The sequence below is a fragment of the Poecilia latipinna genome, unplaced genomic scaffold, assembly GCF_001443285.1.
Source record: "Poecilia latipinna isolate Pla-1442-1.1 unplaced genomic scaffold, P_latipinna-1.0 Scaffold992, whole genome shotgun sequence".
Lineage (NCBI taxonomy): Eukaryota > Metazoa > Chordata > Actinopteri > Cyprinodontiformes > Poeciliidae > Poecilia > Poecilia latipinna.
Window position 1 is genome coordinate 116476 of NW_015113608.1, and position 15091 is coordinate 131566.

Below are 15091 nucleotides of genomic sequence, written 5' to 3' on the forward strand. Positions count from 1 at the left end.
GAGCAGATGATTGGAGAAAAAGTTTGAAGAGGATAAGAGAGAGGGGGAGAAAACTTTGAGTCAGGAGGACTGAGGAGAAGTCAGAAAGAGGGTAAGGTCCTACTAGAGTAAATTATTAATACTGGGAAAGTAAAAGTGCAACATCGTGGCAACCCTGACAAGACATGGAGGAACACAATGGCACTTAAAACCACAGGACAGCAACATTAACTAATATGAGTAAGGGTAAACAACAAGCAGGGTTTGGAACATATTCAGTGCATGTTTTTACAAATTGTGAAATTAATTTGACTCAATTGTACTCTCAAATTCAAAACTTTTAAAGAGTAGAAATGACTGGAGGTTTGGTTAGGTTTATTGAAATGTATAAGGTAGCAATGTCTGCGTTATTATACAATACAGCCACTTCATAATGCTTAGTGCTGAAGTTTGGGAATTTTTAAATATTAATTTGACATGGTTTTGATATTTTAACAACTGACTGTACCTTCAACTTGCATTTTATATCTGTGAGAAGTTTTGGCAAAGCGAGCTACATACCATATTGAACAATGTGTACACTGACAGAGTTCTGGTTCAGCCGATGTTTCTTTCACCACTGTAGCTTGATGTTCCCAAATGGCCAAGTTTAATCAAAGCTCGCACTCTGCTCTAGGAAACAAACCTCAACTAGGAACCAACTGAAGCTTCTGTAGAGTTTCACCAACCAGACAGGCACAGGAAGAGAGGAAAAAACTACCAAACACACTGCAGTTTACCAGTGATCAATTTATGCAACTAAGGCTGGGGAGAGTCAAGTTTTCCAAGGTGATGCATGATGATCCTTTGAGCACAAAGTGCTTGTATCTCTAAACCGGAACCCATTTCTGCCAAACGCTGACTGAGTGATAAAATGGAAAAAGCATACCGTCAGTTAGACACTCGTGGAGAAAACAAATGACAGGTAGCGAGGGATGATTGAAATATAGAGAAGAACTCATTACAAAAGCCATCAAGAGGGATGTATGGTTGGACAGCTGAGAGGCAGCATCGGTAAACAACATGGTACCAGACCTAGAGCAGCCAAACAAGCCTAATGGATGTGAAAGCAGGAATGGTACCGCACTAAGCAAAGTGGATTATCTTGTAATAACTGGGCAAAACAACCAAAAAAACAACTAAATTTTAAGATAACATGCACATAATTGACAAAAAGGAGAGCAAACTAAAGAAAAAGAAAATTAAGTAGAAATCACATCATCAAGATTCAAATTTGCCTTAGAAAAAAACAAAAACTGTTTTTTGGAGGGTAAATACCTCATCAATCAGTTTCTTTATATGAAACCAGCTCACAACAAATGCTTTCTCAAAGCATTTAACAACAACAAACAAAAAAAACAACCCCAATTTCGATTCAGTCATACAGTCAGATTGATTCTAGTTATCAAATAGTACAGTATGCTAAATTAATTCTTCAAAGTAGCTTAAAAAGTTTCCAAGGAAACCCAGTAGACCGCAACCAGTCACTGACTTGCAGCATTCGCTACTCTTCCTCTATGCAATATTAATGAGTAATTTCTGTGTAACATCTCTATGTATGACAGTATTTGCACATATCTTGGTTTACCCGAGAAAAAAACAGGGAGACAGAATGCAGTGTCAATCACGTCTTGAAATGGTAAATATTAGTTAATTTTCCACAAATTGCAGAATACAGTGGATGGGGTTCATTTAAGATTATCTTGTCCTGGGAACAGGCCAGGCTGTCAGCTGGCCTGCACTAGAGCAGTCATAATTAAAGCAAACAGCAGGTACAAAAGATTGACAGAGAATCTGTGCAAACAGACTAACTTTATTACATTTGTAAATAAGTTTCTTTCTTACTGAATTTTTTTTTTTTCTTTTACGTGCAACCACTGTGCTCTAAAGAAAATGTGCCTGGAGAAGCTGGTGTAACCATATAAAAAAAAACAAATCTCTGAAAACAAGACTAAAAAACAAGCTTCTGACAAATACTCATGTTGCTTTTTAAAGGCACTTCTTTCCAGGATGCATTTAAAGAAGCAGCTAGTTGCCTCATGAAATGAAAATTCTCATATTAGGATGAAACAGAGCAGCTAATGTATGTCAAGTGCACATGATGTCATTAAGACAGCCATCTTCCACAGAACTTACAGTCAATGTTCAAGTCATCCACAGATGAAATTACTCAGCCTTCTTATGAGAGTGCTGTTATTATGCAGGAAAAGGCTTCGTCTTTATTTTGATTATTCCAGACTATTGTGTACTGCCTGCGTCAAGATTATTTGTGCAAAGTAAATGGAGCTTTTAGCCCGAATTCGTGTATTTTTACTGTGAAAACACCATTTTCTTTCCCCATTAAATTTGACTTAAATGGAGACATTCAAGCTCTCCAGCTCAGCCTAGCAGGGTGAACCTTTTACTCCAGCTGCCCCAGGGGTGAGGACAACTTCTGATTTCCAAGAAGGCATTCAGTTTCCTAAAAAGGGCTCAGACAGCAATGTTTTCCACTGCTGTCTCTCTCTGTTTCACAGACAACTCCAGCTATAAGGGGATTTGGGAGACAGAGGCTTTGTTTATACAAGAACGCCGTCTGGAAACTGCTGGTATTTTCTGATGTCGATTGGGGAAATGTTCCAGAATTACATGGCTCTACATCACTGTAGATGAGACTAAGAACCCTTAAATCCAATGTCATGCCAGGCCACTATCTGGCGCTGTTATTTTAGCATCTGGCGACAATCCTGCTTTGCCTCACAGGTCTGTTCAGTATCTGCATCACCTGTGTGCCCTTTCACACCTGCAGGGAACTTCATCCCTCCATGGGGAGAGTTCCCAAAAAGTCCTGGTTTCAAAAAGTGCCGCTGTCAGAGACTCCGGTCACTGGAGACGTGCAAACAAGCGACTGGATCACAACAAAAATGTTACAGTTTCACTGAGAACCAGTTCAGTGAAGAGTTTAAACCTATAAAAATCCAGCAAAGAGAAGACCAAACATAAACACACCAGTGTTTATGTCGTGTTAATTGACTTCAGTCTAAATAGGTGATTAGGTGAAGTAAGTACAGTGCAGAAGTTCATTAGACTATAGCGAGTGCTGTGCACTGCACATTAATGCGCACACAGCTCCGCCCTGCTCCGCTCCTATCAGTCACACATCCCAGATAATTTGCACTTGACTCGCCCTGCAGTTACATCAAGTGACAAGATGGAGTTGGAAGATGTAAAACAAAAGCTAAAAACACCAGAAGTTACACTGTTTACTCAAGTTATGCTCTAAACAAACTGTTGTAATTAATATAATATGCCTGGTTTACCTTGAGCTTGGATCTATAATTAAAGCTAAGTAGTCAGATCAGATTGGGTTCGGACAGGTTAGGCCTGATCTAAACTATAGCTCAGTGTAAACGAGGCCAGAGAGGGACCAGATCAGATGAGCTCAGAGGTTACATAGTCAAGGACAAGAAGCAATCAGATTCTTTCTTCAGAAAGCATAAAGAGATCCAAAACACACAGCAAAGCAAAAATATTGGTGAAACAGCACATTTTATTAACAGTGAATATTAATCTGTATTTATTAATTTCCCTACAAGTTCATATGTTTAGCAAGAAGGAAGTTGATCGTGAGCAAAAGACTCAAGCTGATTGTGACAAAATCGTTTGGAAACCTTTTCAGACACCAAAGGTTTCTGCTGGTCTTTGTTATCTGCAAAGATTAGGCAAATTAGTCAGCTGACATTTCAAAACGCAATGATAACCACACTGACCTTTTTGAAATAGATCTGCTCATTCCAGGTATCAAAGTGCAGATGAATGATCACTGCAGAAATCTGAGTTATGGTTCCTGGTGCAGGTGAAGAACGGCTAAATGTCCAGTGACCTGTGTCTCTGCCACCTTAGCAGGAAGATTTAGGGGACAGTTCTCGCTTTTTAAAACCCATGTCAGGTAAGAGACACATGTCTGCAATTGGTGTCAGCAATCTTCAAAATTAATATTGTTTACTTCATTATCCATTGTCCAATTCTTAACTCACAAAGCATAAATATTTGATACAGTTTGCCTATTATCCTTTTTATTTTTAAATCTCAGACTGCTCTTACAATTATTTGTCCTAACTATACAGTTTTTGTCTTTAATTACAAAAACATATTCCAAAACACACATTTTTTTTAAAGCAACAATCACATTAGAATGAACTGGACAGTAAGACAATTCACAACCTTGACTTGTTGGGTGAGTTTTCAGAATTTTATGTTAATTTTTAAAGCACTGCTGAGTGTGAAAATGCGACTGATTAGTGGGCAAGAACAGAAACCAAGCAAACAATCCCTGGCACCAGTTTGGGGTATTTCATCCTCAGAAAACCACTGAGAGCCCACAGCTCAACAAAGAACTTTTTCCATTGATCACTCTGATAAGGTAATCTATTACTGCATTAGCTGATTAGTTTAGCTTCCACCAACAAAAGCCATCAGTCATCTCCAGCCATAGTCTGACTTTTGTCAATTTGCAATTTCATACCATGACTTTAAGTGGAAATGTTTCTGGTAAATTGATTATATATCTTGTGTATAAGCAATCAATATGTTATCCAGCCCCAGATTTGCATAAAATCAATCAGAAGTTGCAGGATAAAACATTTGGAGGTATGGTTGAATCACTGAGAGGAGGTGAAGGAATGGCAGGACTAAATGAGACGGTAGCGTCATGAACCGGCCATTCATGAAATTACCAAAATGTCTAAAGCGGTTATGTTGTTACACGGACATGCATCCTGCCTCAGACAGAAATGACAAGCAAGAAATCCACCCGCCAGTCATGCAGCCAGTCAGCCATGCATGGGGGCTGAGAGCCATTGTGTGTATGTGTGGAGCAGAGTGACTATCGGCGAGCTGTCACTGGCTGAAACACACACCCTGACGTGCAGCAGCCCTCTAAGGCCTCCCCTGAAGTCTGTCAAGAAGAAGAAGGAGGTGAAAGTGTGTACATGCACGGGGGTCTGTTCATGTGCCTCTGTCTGGGACTGCAGGAGGTGTGGAAGGTGTGGGTGCAGATCAATAATAATCAGCTGCAGTAGAACTGGAAGTTCACCCAACAGTGACTCTCTCCAAACACACACAAACACGAATATATACACAAATACATGCACAGCAGCACTAAAAAGTTAATCTATACATCTGGTGACTGCTGTTGTGCTCCAAACGCCAGTGACAGGCCTCAACCACAGGCAGCCCACACACACACACACACACACACACACACACAAACAAAACAACCCAACTTTAAATTGAATGAGTCTAATGAAATCAATTTTTCCATACACTTCCCTACCATCATCGTACTCTCCCCCACCCTGGCTCCACACTTAGGACTTCTTTAACTTTCCTCACCTCTTTGAAGTGTTCTTGATGATGTCAGAGACTTTCTGTATGTAATCAGTAGCAAGCACTACAATCTCTTCGTCTTCAGAGAAGTTGTCGTGGAAAATTCGGTCCAACAATCGCTTCCAGTGAAGCTGTGGAAGAAAACCCAAAAGTCTTACTTTCCCTAAAAAAAAAAAAGCGACTTTCATTAAAGACCTTACTGGCTGCATTTATTTACAGTCATGTAAAACATTGCGGTCAAATTGGTCATTAAGTGGTGGCTGTACATTTTAATTCCTCTAAATTATATTTACACTTTATGTCTGTGTGATGTCAGCATTTCAAAACCTGTTCAAAGCTTCAAACACAACAAAGCAGATTCTGGTTCTTCACATGCACATGGAGTCTGGGGTTTTCATAATATCCTTACTAACTGTGCTAATTGCTCATCTGAGAAGCTAATGAAAGTTAATTGTTGTGCTTTTGTTTTTAAAAAGGTTGAACCCTATTTTGGAGCTAGTGCGCTCCCGCATATGCAACATTACATCCACTCTGCTCCTAATATGCATAATTAATAACGGCGCATGGCACCTTTGAAAGCTCACAGCGTCTGAGGTTGAAGTGGTCAGAAGACAGTTGCTGATAAATCAGAATCATGTAAAATTGGTATTGTAAAACAAAGCTTTCCAAAAAACAGAAATCGGCCACATTCTGATTGGTGATTATCAACAGCTGATCTTAATCTGCTCTGCTTCAGAAAACCTCAACACGATGTGTTCAAAGTGAGGTAAAAATGTCAACGATGTTTTGCCACAATGCCCCCTTTACTGCTAACCAGGCATTTTCCCACTGATCAGAGCTTTGGTTTTATTTATTTTTTTATCCAGTCCTTTCTGTTTAAAGATGTAACATAACAGGCATGACCGCTTTCTACTTCCAGGATATTTTTGCATCATTGTGTTCTCCCAGATTATTTTTGTTCTTTAAAAGATGCCAGCGACAGCGATGTAGTTTTTTATAATAGCATAAAATACTATCCCTTCTTGCTCTACTTGCTGCCTCAAGCTGTCACTCAGCTTTTGTAAGATGAGGGAAAAAAAACCCTGAACTCTTCCCCCTATTTTCAAAGCATTCACAGCCATTACTCGCCACCTTTGAAGTGTCCCCCAACACTGCTTTTAATGTAACTCCGTTTTACAATATACATATACAATACACAGGAGAGTTAGCGTATCAGTCTGCTGCAGACTCGCTACTGAGAAGACCAACCTGGCCAGTTAATGAGGCAGCAGCGAGGAACTAGTAATTCATTCCGAATAAATTGCTGCGACAAATTGCCTTTAAGAAACATCATCCAATCTGCTACACAACAGTCACGCTCTCTCACACCCCCTTTATTGACACTTGAGTTAAGCCTTTGCAAAGTTTTTATTGCAGCTGTTGTTTGCTGATCTTCTTAAGATCAGCTCTGTATCTTTTGCCCAGTTTCCATTTCTTCCAAGTCAACTTTCATCCATCCTTTCCAAGCAAGGAGAGACACCTCAAGAGACTCCTCCTCCTTCCTCTCCCGCTGTTTTTCTCCTAACCTTTACCTCCTGTTCCTTTCCTCCTACTTCTCTCCATTTCTGTGAATACCCCCCAATGTGTCCTCATTTTTCTCTGTTTCTTGAACATTTTCTTTCAATCTGCATCTCAATCTGCTTCCCTGCTTCAGCTTTTGAGAGCTTCTAAGGCGTCTCTCTTTCTGTGTGTTCACTGTTTCATTGTTTCTTAGCCACACACACTAACATCACTGCCCAAAATGCTCTGCTGGAACTCAAATTTTAATCCATTACGTAAGTTTTTGTCAAAAACATCTGTATGCGTACAGTGCTGTGAAAAATGATTCCCCATCTGAAAAACCTTTTTGTTTTATTGTTTATTCAGATATACACTATAATTTAAATATCAGATGACGATAACCCAATAGGGCTATTGTGCCTTAAACCATAAGGCTTGGTTAGTTTGAGTAGCTTTTTTTCTCGAAATTAATAAAATCCTCATTTGAGAACTGCATTTCGTATTTACTCATGCTATCTGTGATTAAAAAACAAAGCTGATCTGAAAATGTTGCATGACAAAAAAGGAAAAAAAAGAAAAACAGGAGACAAATACGTTTTTCCTGCAGTATGTTATATAAATGCCTTGTCTGTGTGTGTGTGTGTGTGTGTGTGTGTGTGTGAGTGTGTGTGTTTCCATGCGTGCGTGCATGTGTGCGTGTGTGTGTGGTGCGCTCACGCTAGGTGCGATGCGCTGCAGCTGCCTAAGGGTGATTCGGTTGTACATTGTGCTGATGTCTTTCCTTTGGTCATCGTACTCCGACACAGTTATCTGTTGAAAGAAACACATGGTTAAACAATGCATATGCACAAGCACCAGCATGCATGATTGAACATGTGCAAAAGGCTGCGCTCTTTCAGCTCACATTGGCCAGTTGGGTCTCCAGCTCTATAATCTCCTTGGACTTCTGTGTGGCATTGTGAGCGCCCAGCATGCTCAGCAGGCGCTCCATCAGGGCTTTGTACGCTGCCAGGATCTGGGAAATACAGTGACATCAGCGCTGACGGACAGGAGGTGCCACGGCGACAGCACCAGTAATGACTGGTGGCGATGGTGACATGTGGCAAAGTGGAAGGGATAACAAAAGCACTGTGGGTGGCTGAAGAAAACAGGTGGGTTGATGAAGAAGGACGAGGGGAGAGTGAAGTGGGCCAGATGGAGGGGTGAGTAAAGGCAGAGAGGATTTAGGGGGAAATGGTTGAATGAGGGGCAGCAGGGAAAACAATCAAGGCCAGTTACAAAAACAGCGATAAATATTACAGGTGAGGTCAGGAGGTCAAGAAAGAGTGGAGAAGGAACTCTTAGTTTTCCTGCAGCTCTCATTTTTTTCACAATTTGTTATAATGGGATCACCAGCCTCTCTGTATTTATTTGGAATGTTGTTTAAAGCCAGCTAAATTTTGAAGTGGAGAAAAAAAATTACTCACTGTTTATTTTTGTTTAAAAAAACTTCTCCTATATATAATAAGACTTTTATGTATTTATAGTCAGCTGCCCAACTCAACACTTTGTAGAATCACCTGCAACAATGGCGCTCCTTCTCCTACTCATAAGTTGGATTTGATGCGTCCCCAACCTGAATGTTTATGTTATTTGTTCATAATTATGTTATGTGGTTGCTTTGAATTAAGGCAGTGGTTTTTACCAGACGGAAATGTGTGTGCAGGATACCGGGTGATAGGAGAGTTAGGAAGGAATTCAGGACTTGACAAGATGTAGAGAGATGAACTGAGCTGTTGAGTTTTAAGCTGCCACAGTAGGTAATGATTCCTTGAAGCAAACCAAGAGATCTCTGTCAGCCAAAGAAAGGACAGGACTGGGGGAGGATCCTGCACTCACATAAAGCAGACAGGCTCTAGCATAAACACGACCCACTCGGTATGAACGCTGGGGGTTCTGGGAGATTTGTGACTATGCAACTTGTGCACAAGGCAGATGCAGTGGAAGAGCCCTCCATGTTGGTTTGAATAAAGCAGACAGACGCCAAGAGCAGTGTGATTATTTTTATTTTACTCTTTTTCACTCCCTGCTTAAAGCATTTACCAATTTATTGTGCTGTATAACTTCCCTTTGAGAAGCTATTGACATCTGCGATACAAAATTGGTTCTGAATGAAGATGAGCTGTTATCCAACACTGAGGCTATCACAACAATTCAGGATTCTTACAAAGAGCTTAAAGTCAACAAACATCCTACTTTACCTGAACCTGTTCCTGCGATGTCAGGAAGTGGACATAGTCTCCCTGCATGTCTTTCTTGAACATCCCAACCTTTATCTGTCATTAGTTCACTCCAGCCCTGTTTAGCCTGCTTAAATCAAACTCTGGTTGTTTGCCTAGAAAGTCTGATTCGGTCGGGGAAGTGTGAAAGCAAACTCTGGTCCTCTTAGAAACCAAAGTCTTGGTTTGGTTGAAGGGAACTCTGGTACAGTTGAAATGCATAATATGAATGGCAAGCAAATAGGATTTGTAGTGCTGCAAATTCTAGGTAAAAACAACCAAAACAAATGCAGATGTGTAGTGCTGGCATGAGAAATGGCTTGTGGCCTTTTACCAAAGATAAAAGAGAAATCCTACAAACGCTAAAATCTAATTCCACTCCAGTTTTATTTACATTTCTTAAAAAAGGAAGTTGGACTCATGCCTTCTTCAGAGATTAATTTCAAGGTGCAGTGTGAAAGCAAACTTTGCCAGCTGAAAATTTAACAAATGTTGCAATTTTGGTTCCCAATCGAACCAAGTCAACTGGACTACCAGGTGTGAGAACACCCTTAGATGTGAAGTGACACAAACCAGAAGATAATGTTTGTGTTGGTTGCTTCTCATTTTCTAAAAATATATCAGAATAAAGGAGGATAAAACATATGTAAGTCAAGCTTTTCAGATTTTTAAACAATGGGACATTTTTTCTTCCATGTTGTAATTATGCAATTATGTTAGTCTGTCACTGAAAAGCAGTAAAATGCATTGAAGTTTGTGTGTGTGAAGAGACAAAATGTAAAAATGTTGATGTTTCAAATGAATACTTTTGAGAGGCACTGTGAATGAGTAATTTGAGCAAACTAAGGGACTAAAATAGGTGAAATGAAGGGATTAAAATGAGGGGAAAAGATGACAGGGATGGCATAAAAAAGAGGCAAGACCACTGAACTTTGTTCACCTTCACACTATCCTCATCCTGACCGAGGTAGAGGCTTCGCTCTGGCAGAGTCAGTCCCTCTTGATCAATCTGCAAAAGCACGGAAAAATAAAAAGTTAAGAATTCAATTTGATGTAAATTTAAGTATGTTTTCCTCTATGTCTCCCTGTAATGTACACCATGGATGCACATTCAGATCTAGTCAATGACTGAAAGCTTAGCTGTAACGCCAACTTGTCATTCAACACACTGAATGCCTAATGTCAGAATTATTCATAACATTTAATTAATAATTCACACAGTTAACCAACTCTTATTTTCACACATCAGCCAAGATAAAGACTTTGCAGTTTATTGTGGAAAACATGATTTGTGGATTTTGGTTGTTGTGTTATTTTCAGGTTAATTTAACCCTTCAGTTTTCCCACTCCAATTCATTTGCCTATGAACTCTGAGATTTAATAATCGCTCATTATAACGTATTCAAAATGTGACTGGATCAAAATTACACATCACCAGGGGTGTAAGTCTCATTGAACGAAGTTTCATGTTAATAAAACACCATTTTTCTACAAAGTGATGTATGTCAAAGTTGAAGTGGTGTCAAGCTGATTTAGTAAGGCGAAAATTAGCATAAGCTATGACAATGAGCCCAGATACGACTACCCGAGCCTGTTTTTATTGTTTGAGACATTTATCTTGAGTTAAGAAAGGAATTACTTCTTAAACTGCATTGTTTTGTTGACTAATTTAATAACTGGCGAATATGCTGACCTTACATCACACATTTTTAGTCTTACTGGCTCAAAGGGCTGTTCCTCTAGGCCAGTGGTTTCCAAACTTTTTCTTCTGCGCCCCCCCAGTGGTTTCCAAACATTTTCTGCGCCCCCCTCCTATGGATTACAAATGGCTGTCTGGTTGAAACGACACGTGTGGAGGAGGGGGTGGCGACATTTTTGGGGCCAAAATGAATGTACATAGCTGAAAATAGACACCAACATCTGTAGCCTACAAGGTACTTGCTAGGCTTCAGGTGCTGTATTGATATTAGCTAGTCACCTTTTAGCTAACATTACCTGCATCCAACAGCTTCACTCAACTCAGTCGGTTAGTTTGGAGGGAAAAACTGTGAAAAGTTATTTGCGTTTTGCTGGTTTGCTGCCGTGATTCTAACACAAACCTACGTAGCTCCGCACAGCAGCAGCAGGTCTCCTTCACAGGTGTAAACCCAGCGCGAGTAGCGCTCATGTTGCGTTTAAAGGCGGCTCGGAAAAACAGGTTACAACATGTTAACAACGGACTAAACTGTTTTAACTGCTGATAAAAGTGACAGAGGACACAAATATGGGAAGTGTGGATGGAAACCTCTACTGTATCAAATTGACATAGGAATAACAGGGAGTTGGCCATTCTAAGGTAAAAATCCAGCGCATACAGTGGTCATGTTTTTGTTTTTTTCATCCAGACGGCTTCCCGCGCCCCCCCTGCAATGACACGGCGCCCCCTGTAGGGGGCACGCCCCACAGTTTGGGAACCTCTGCTCTAGGCTAACATTACCCAGACATGCTCTCTATACACACACACAACCCGATGAGCGTGTGGTGTGGGAATTTGCAATTAACATGACGTGAAATTGTGAGTTTAACATTTTTTATCAGAATTAGCTGTTGATTCTAAGCTAATTGGTGATTTCACAATTTTTATAAAAGAGATCTGGACTTTACCTACGACCCCTGGATCAAAATGTAATCATGCTGACTGAACTGGATAATCTTACACTGAACAGAGGTCACATTCTGAGATCCATAAAACTTGTAAACTTTTCCCTTCCTCGCCAAAAAAAATGACATTATGCATTTTAAACAGAGCTTTCTCAAGACAGCAGGACTTGATAAGGTAGATGATTATGCTATTAAAGTTTCTAAAGAGCCAATAAAAAGACAAGAGCAGACAAATACAGATAAGCCATTTATAAACCCTAATTAGTTTTCTGAGCTCACCCTGATGGCGTTCCTGGAGGAGTTTTTATCGTCCACATTGACGGTGAGGGAAAAGAAGACGGCAGTGCTAAAAACCCCCTGCGTCCTGTAGAGCAGCTCATTAAAATCCGGCCTCTGGGGGGCGTCCTCCCTCTCCCACCCAGCAGGGCCCGATGGAGCTCCCTCCAGGTCCCATCCTCCACAGCTGTCTAGCACCTCTGTCATGGGTTTTGACCCCAGTTTGTCAATATCCTTGATGTTGATGCAGGACCGATAAAACTCCTTGACCTTCCGCTCTGCGGAGTCTGGCCCATGTCTCTGAACCGGCTCCAGAAGGAGCTGCTGCAGCTTCTCCTCGTTTTGCTCGCCGATAGCTGTGATGATGCCATAGCTGAGCTTGTCTTCGGGGATACCGTGGCGCCTCAGCCAGCCTCCACAGGCAAAGGAATAGAAGTCCTGGCAAGGCTGTATGGTTATGTCAATATTGGCCTGAACGAAGCGAGTCGCCCGCATAAGGGAGCGTTTGTGTTGGCAGTCCTGCCTGCAGTCCGCGTCGTCAAGTGAAATGTACTTGAGAGCCAGCATGCTCCCCAGGATGAGGCACATGCCTGCAGCAAAGACCAACGCAGACAGGAGGCAGTTCTCCCTCCTACTCCAGCGAGGAAGGCCCCCGCTGCTGCTGCTGCTCAGGTCTTTGTTTCGGCTGTTTGACCAGGTGTTGCCCCTCCCTCGGACCACATGGCGGTCCAGGCTGCCCCCCAGGTGAAGGGTCATGCCATTGCTGAGGATGTCGCTGCTGTAGCGACCGCCATATTTGATTTCCTGGAACTCATCGTAGTGGGCAGTTAGGGAGTATGTCTTCTCCATCACAAAAGATCTGGTAGTAACTGAAGGTTTTAAGGGAAAAAAGTTGGGATATTAACTTTTTCTGCCTTTAGAATAATGTCCTCATGACTAAAATGTGTCTAAAGCCTACCTTTTTTATTCTGGTAATGCCCACTGTCTGCTCTTTAAGTCAAAGCCCTTTATTGAAAGAGACTGGAAACCTCCTGGTCCTGCTTCTGGTCTCTTTCTTATTCACTTTCTCTCTGCTGTCCTTCCATTTGTTCTCCCGTCCTCCTCCTTGGCAATCAGTTTCAGGTCACCTGTCAATAAAAATAGAAATGAGACAGAGGAGGGCTGTAACTCACAAGAGAAATAGGAAATTGAATCCAACAGCACAACAACAGAGAATGACAGAATAACATCCGTTTTGCCACATCTTTCCCTTCTTTGTCTGCCTCTGTTTGTCAGCTCAAGCTGCTCAATTGATTAGTGCTAGTCATCCCACAGGGGACAGAGAGTATCCCTTGGGTGACTTAAAATTGCCTGCAGATCACTGGAGATGGCGAGCAAAGAGCTGGGCATCAGCTGGGCCATGGAGAGGTGTTACAATAACCATAACTTGACTTATGTCAGTCCAAATTGATGTAAACTAATATTACTGCAGGGGGACCAAGACTTTATTGCCTCTGTCGCATCAACAGGAACAGACAGATGTTCTCAACCTGTCCGCCATTTATCAGTCCAGCAAAGCTGCTTATTTGGGGTATTAAACAAACAAACAAAAAAATAGGTCATTTTCACAACAGGATGCATCGAGGACCTGGTTTAATTGGATGAAGGATGGGAATTTTTATTCGCCTTCATGTAGCTTGCTCAGCTCCTTCAGACTAGTGGCAGCAGCAGAAAGCAAACGCCTGGTGGAGCTGTGCATCTGCTGAGCTGATCAAACAGACTAATGCTCCCAAGAATGTTCCTAAACTATTAATGGAGAAATGTCGCAATGATGTGTTGAAGTCGGAGAGTCACAAAGAGGACAAGCTTCTTAAAGGGACAGAAACCTAATTTCAGGGGTCAAATTCCAAAGGCAAATTTCTTTTCAATCATATTTGATATATGTGCAACATTTTTAAAACCAAAGATAGCCCATTTCAGTTCATCAAGCTCTGTTAGGCATGTGTGTCTGCATGGTTGTTTTTCTTGTGTGAATTTGAGCTCTACCTTTATGGAGACAGAGATTTAATTCAAAATATTTCTAATGTGTTGATTGATTATACTTCAGTTAAGGAACTAATTGTTTTTCAATGCTTTGTAACCTCTATGGCTTAAATTTAAAAGCCAGTATTGTAATTTTCTTCTGTTGATCAGATCTTGCCAAAGGCACAGCAGAAACCTTTACTTTGATCCAGTGTCGTTTTCTAGGGCCTCTCCTAGAAAACCAGCCCAACCAACAACCTTTTATGTTGTCTTTAAAAGGGCAAAATCACATTTCCAGTGTAGAGATGTATGCCAATGAATATCCATGGTAGGGAGATAATACTTTTTGGTTTACTCTTAACTACTCCATCATAAGACTTAAATGAATTTTATGCCATCATATTTCAATAATCTCAGTGTAAATTAGTCTGCAACAATTATTTTCTAATACATTTACTTGTAAGATATTTTAAATCAGTGATTTATTTTATTTTTCAAGCTGTTTTAGTCAAAGTAATAAAGTTTTTCTTGGAATTGCTTAGAATTACAGGTACAACTGAAAATATTGTCAGGCACTTTCAACAATTAGCATAGCTCTGCGTATTGTTTGCAAAATGAAATATATTTGCAAAACTTACACACTAAAATATTATATTTGTATCACTTTATTCACAGGTTGCTCTGCAAAATCTCCTGTGTAGAATTGTGCAAAAAGTGAGATCCTGACTTTGGGCATACAGTTCTGCAAATCTGATAAGGTGTTTCCCTACTTACATGAAAGTTGTAGATAATTCTTGCATTCTTTTCCCTTATTCATAACCCAGCCTTCATCAGTTCAAAAATCTAAATTTCTTATTTAAACAGGTGTAAAAGAGGCTAGGAATCATGCAAAAGAGCAACATTTATTAGGTCTGAGCTACACTACACAAATATTTGCAAACATTAAATGCAGAATTTAAGTTCTTTATGTAATTCATACTTCTCTCTTTTGA

General features: G+C 40.6%; 1 protein-coding gene across 1 annotated transcript in view; it reads right to left on the reverse strand.

Moving 5' to 3' along the window:
• ecel1 (endothelin converting enzyme-like 1) overlaps positions 1-15091 on the reverse strand; it is a 53212-nt gene that overhangs the window by 32031 nt on the left and 6090 nt on the right. The window contains exons 2-7 of the mRNA XM_015050470.1: positions 13057-13225; positions 12102-12967; positions 10123-10191; positions 7829-7939; positions 7642-7734; positions 5392-5516 (exon numbers count right to left, since the gene is read on the reverse strand). Coding sequence (XP_014905956.1) covers positions 5392-5516; positions 7642-7734; positions 7829-7939; positions 10123-10191; positions 12102-12947 — 1244 coding nt within the window. The 5' untranslated portion in view covers positions 12948-12967; positions 13057-13225. The remainder of the gene's footprint in view (positions 1-5391; positions 5517-7641; positions 7735-7828; positions 7940-10122; positions 10192-12101; positions 12968-13056; positions 13226-15091) is intronic.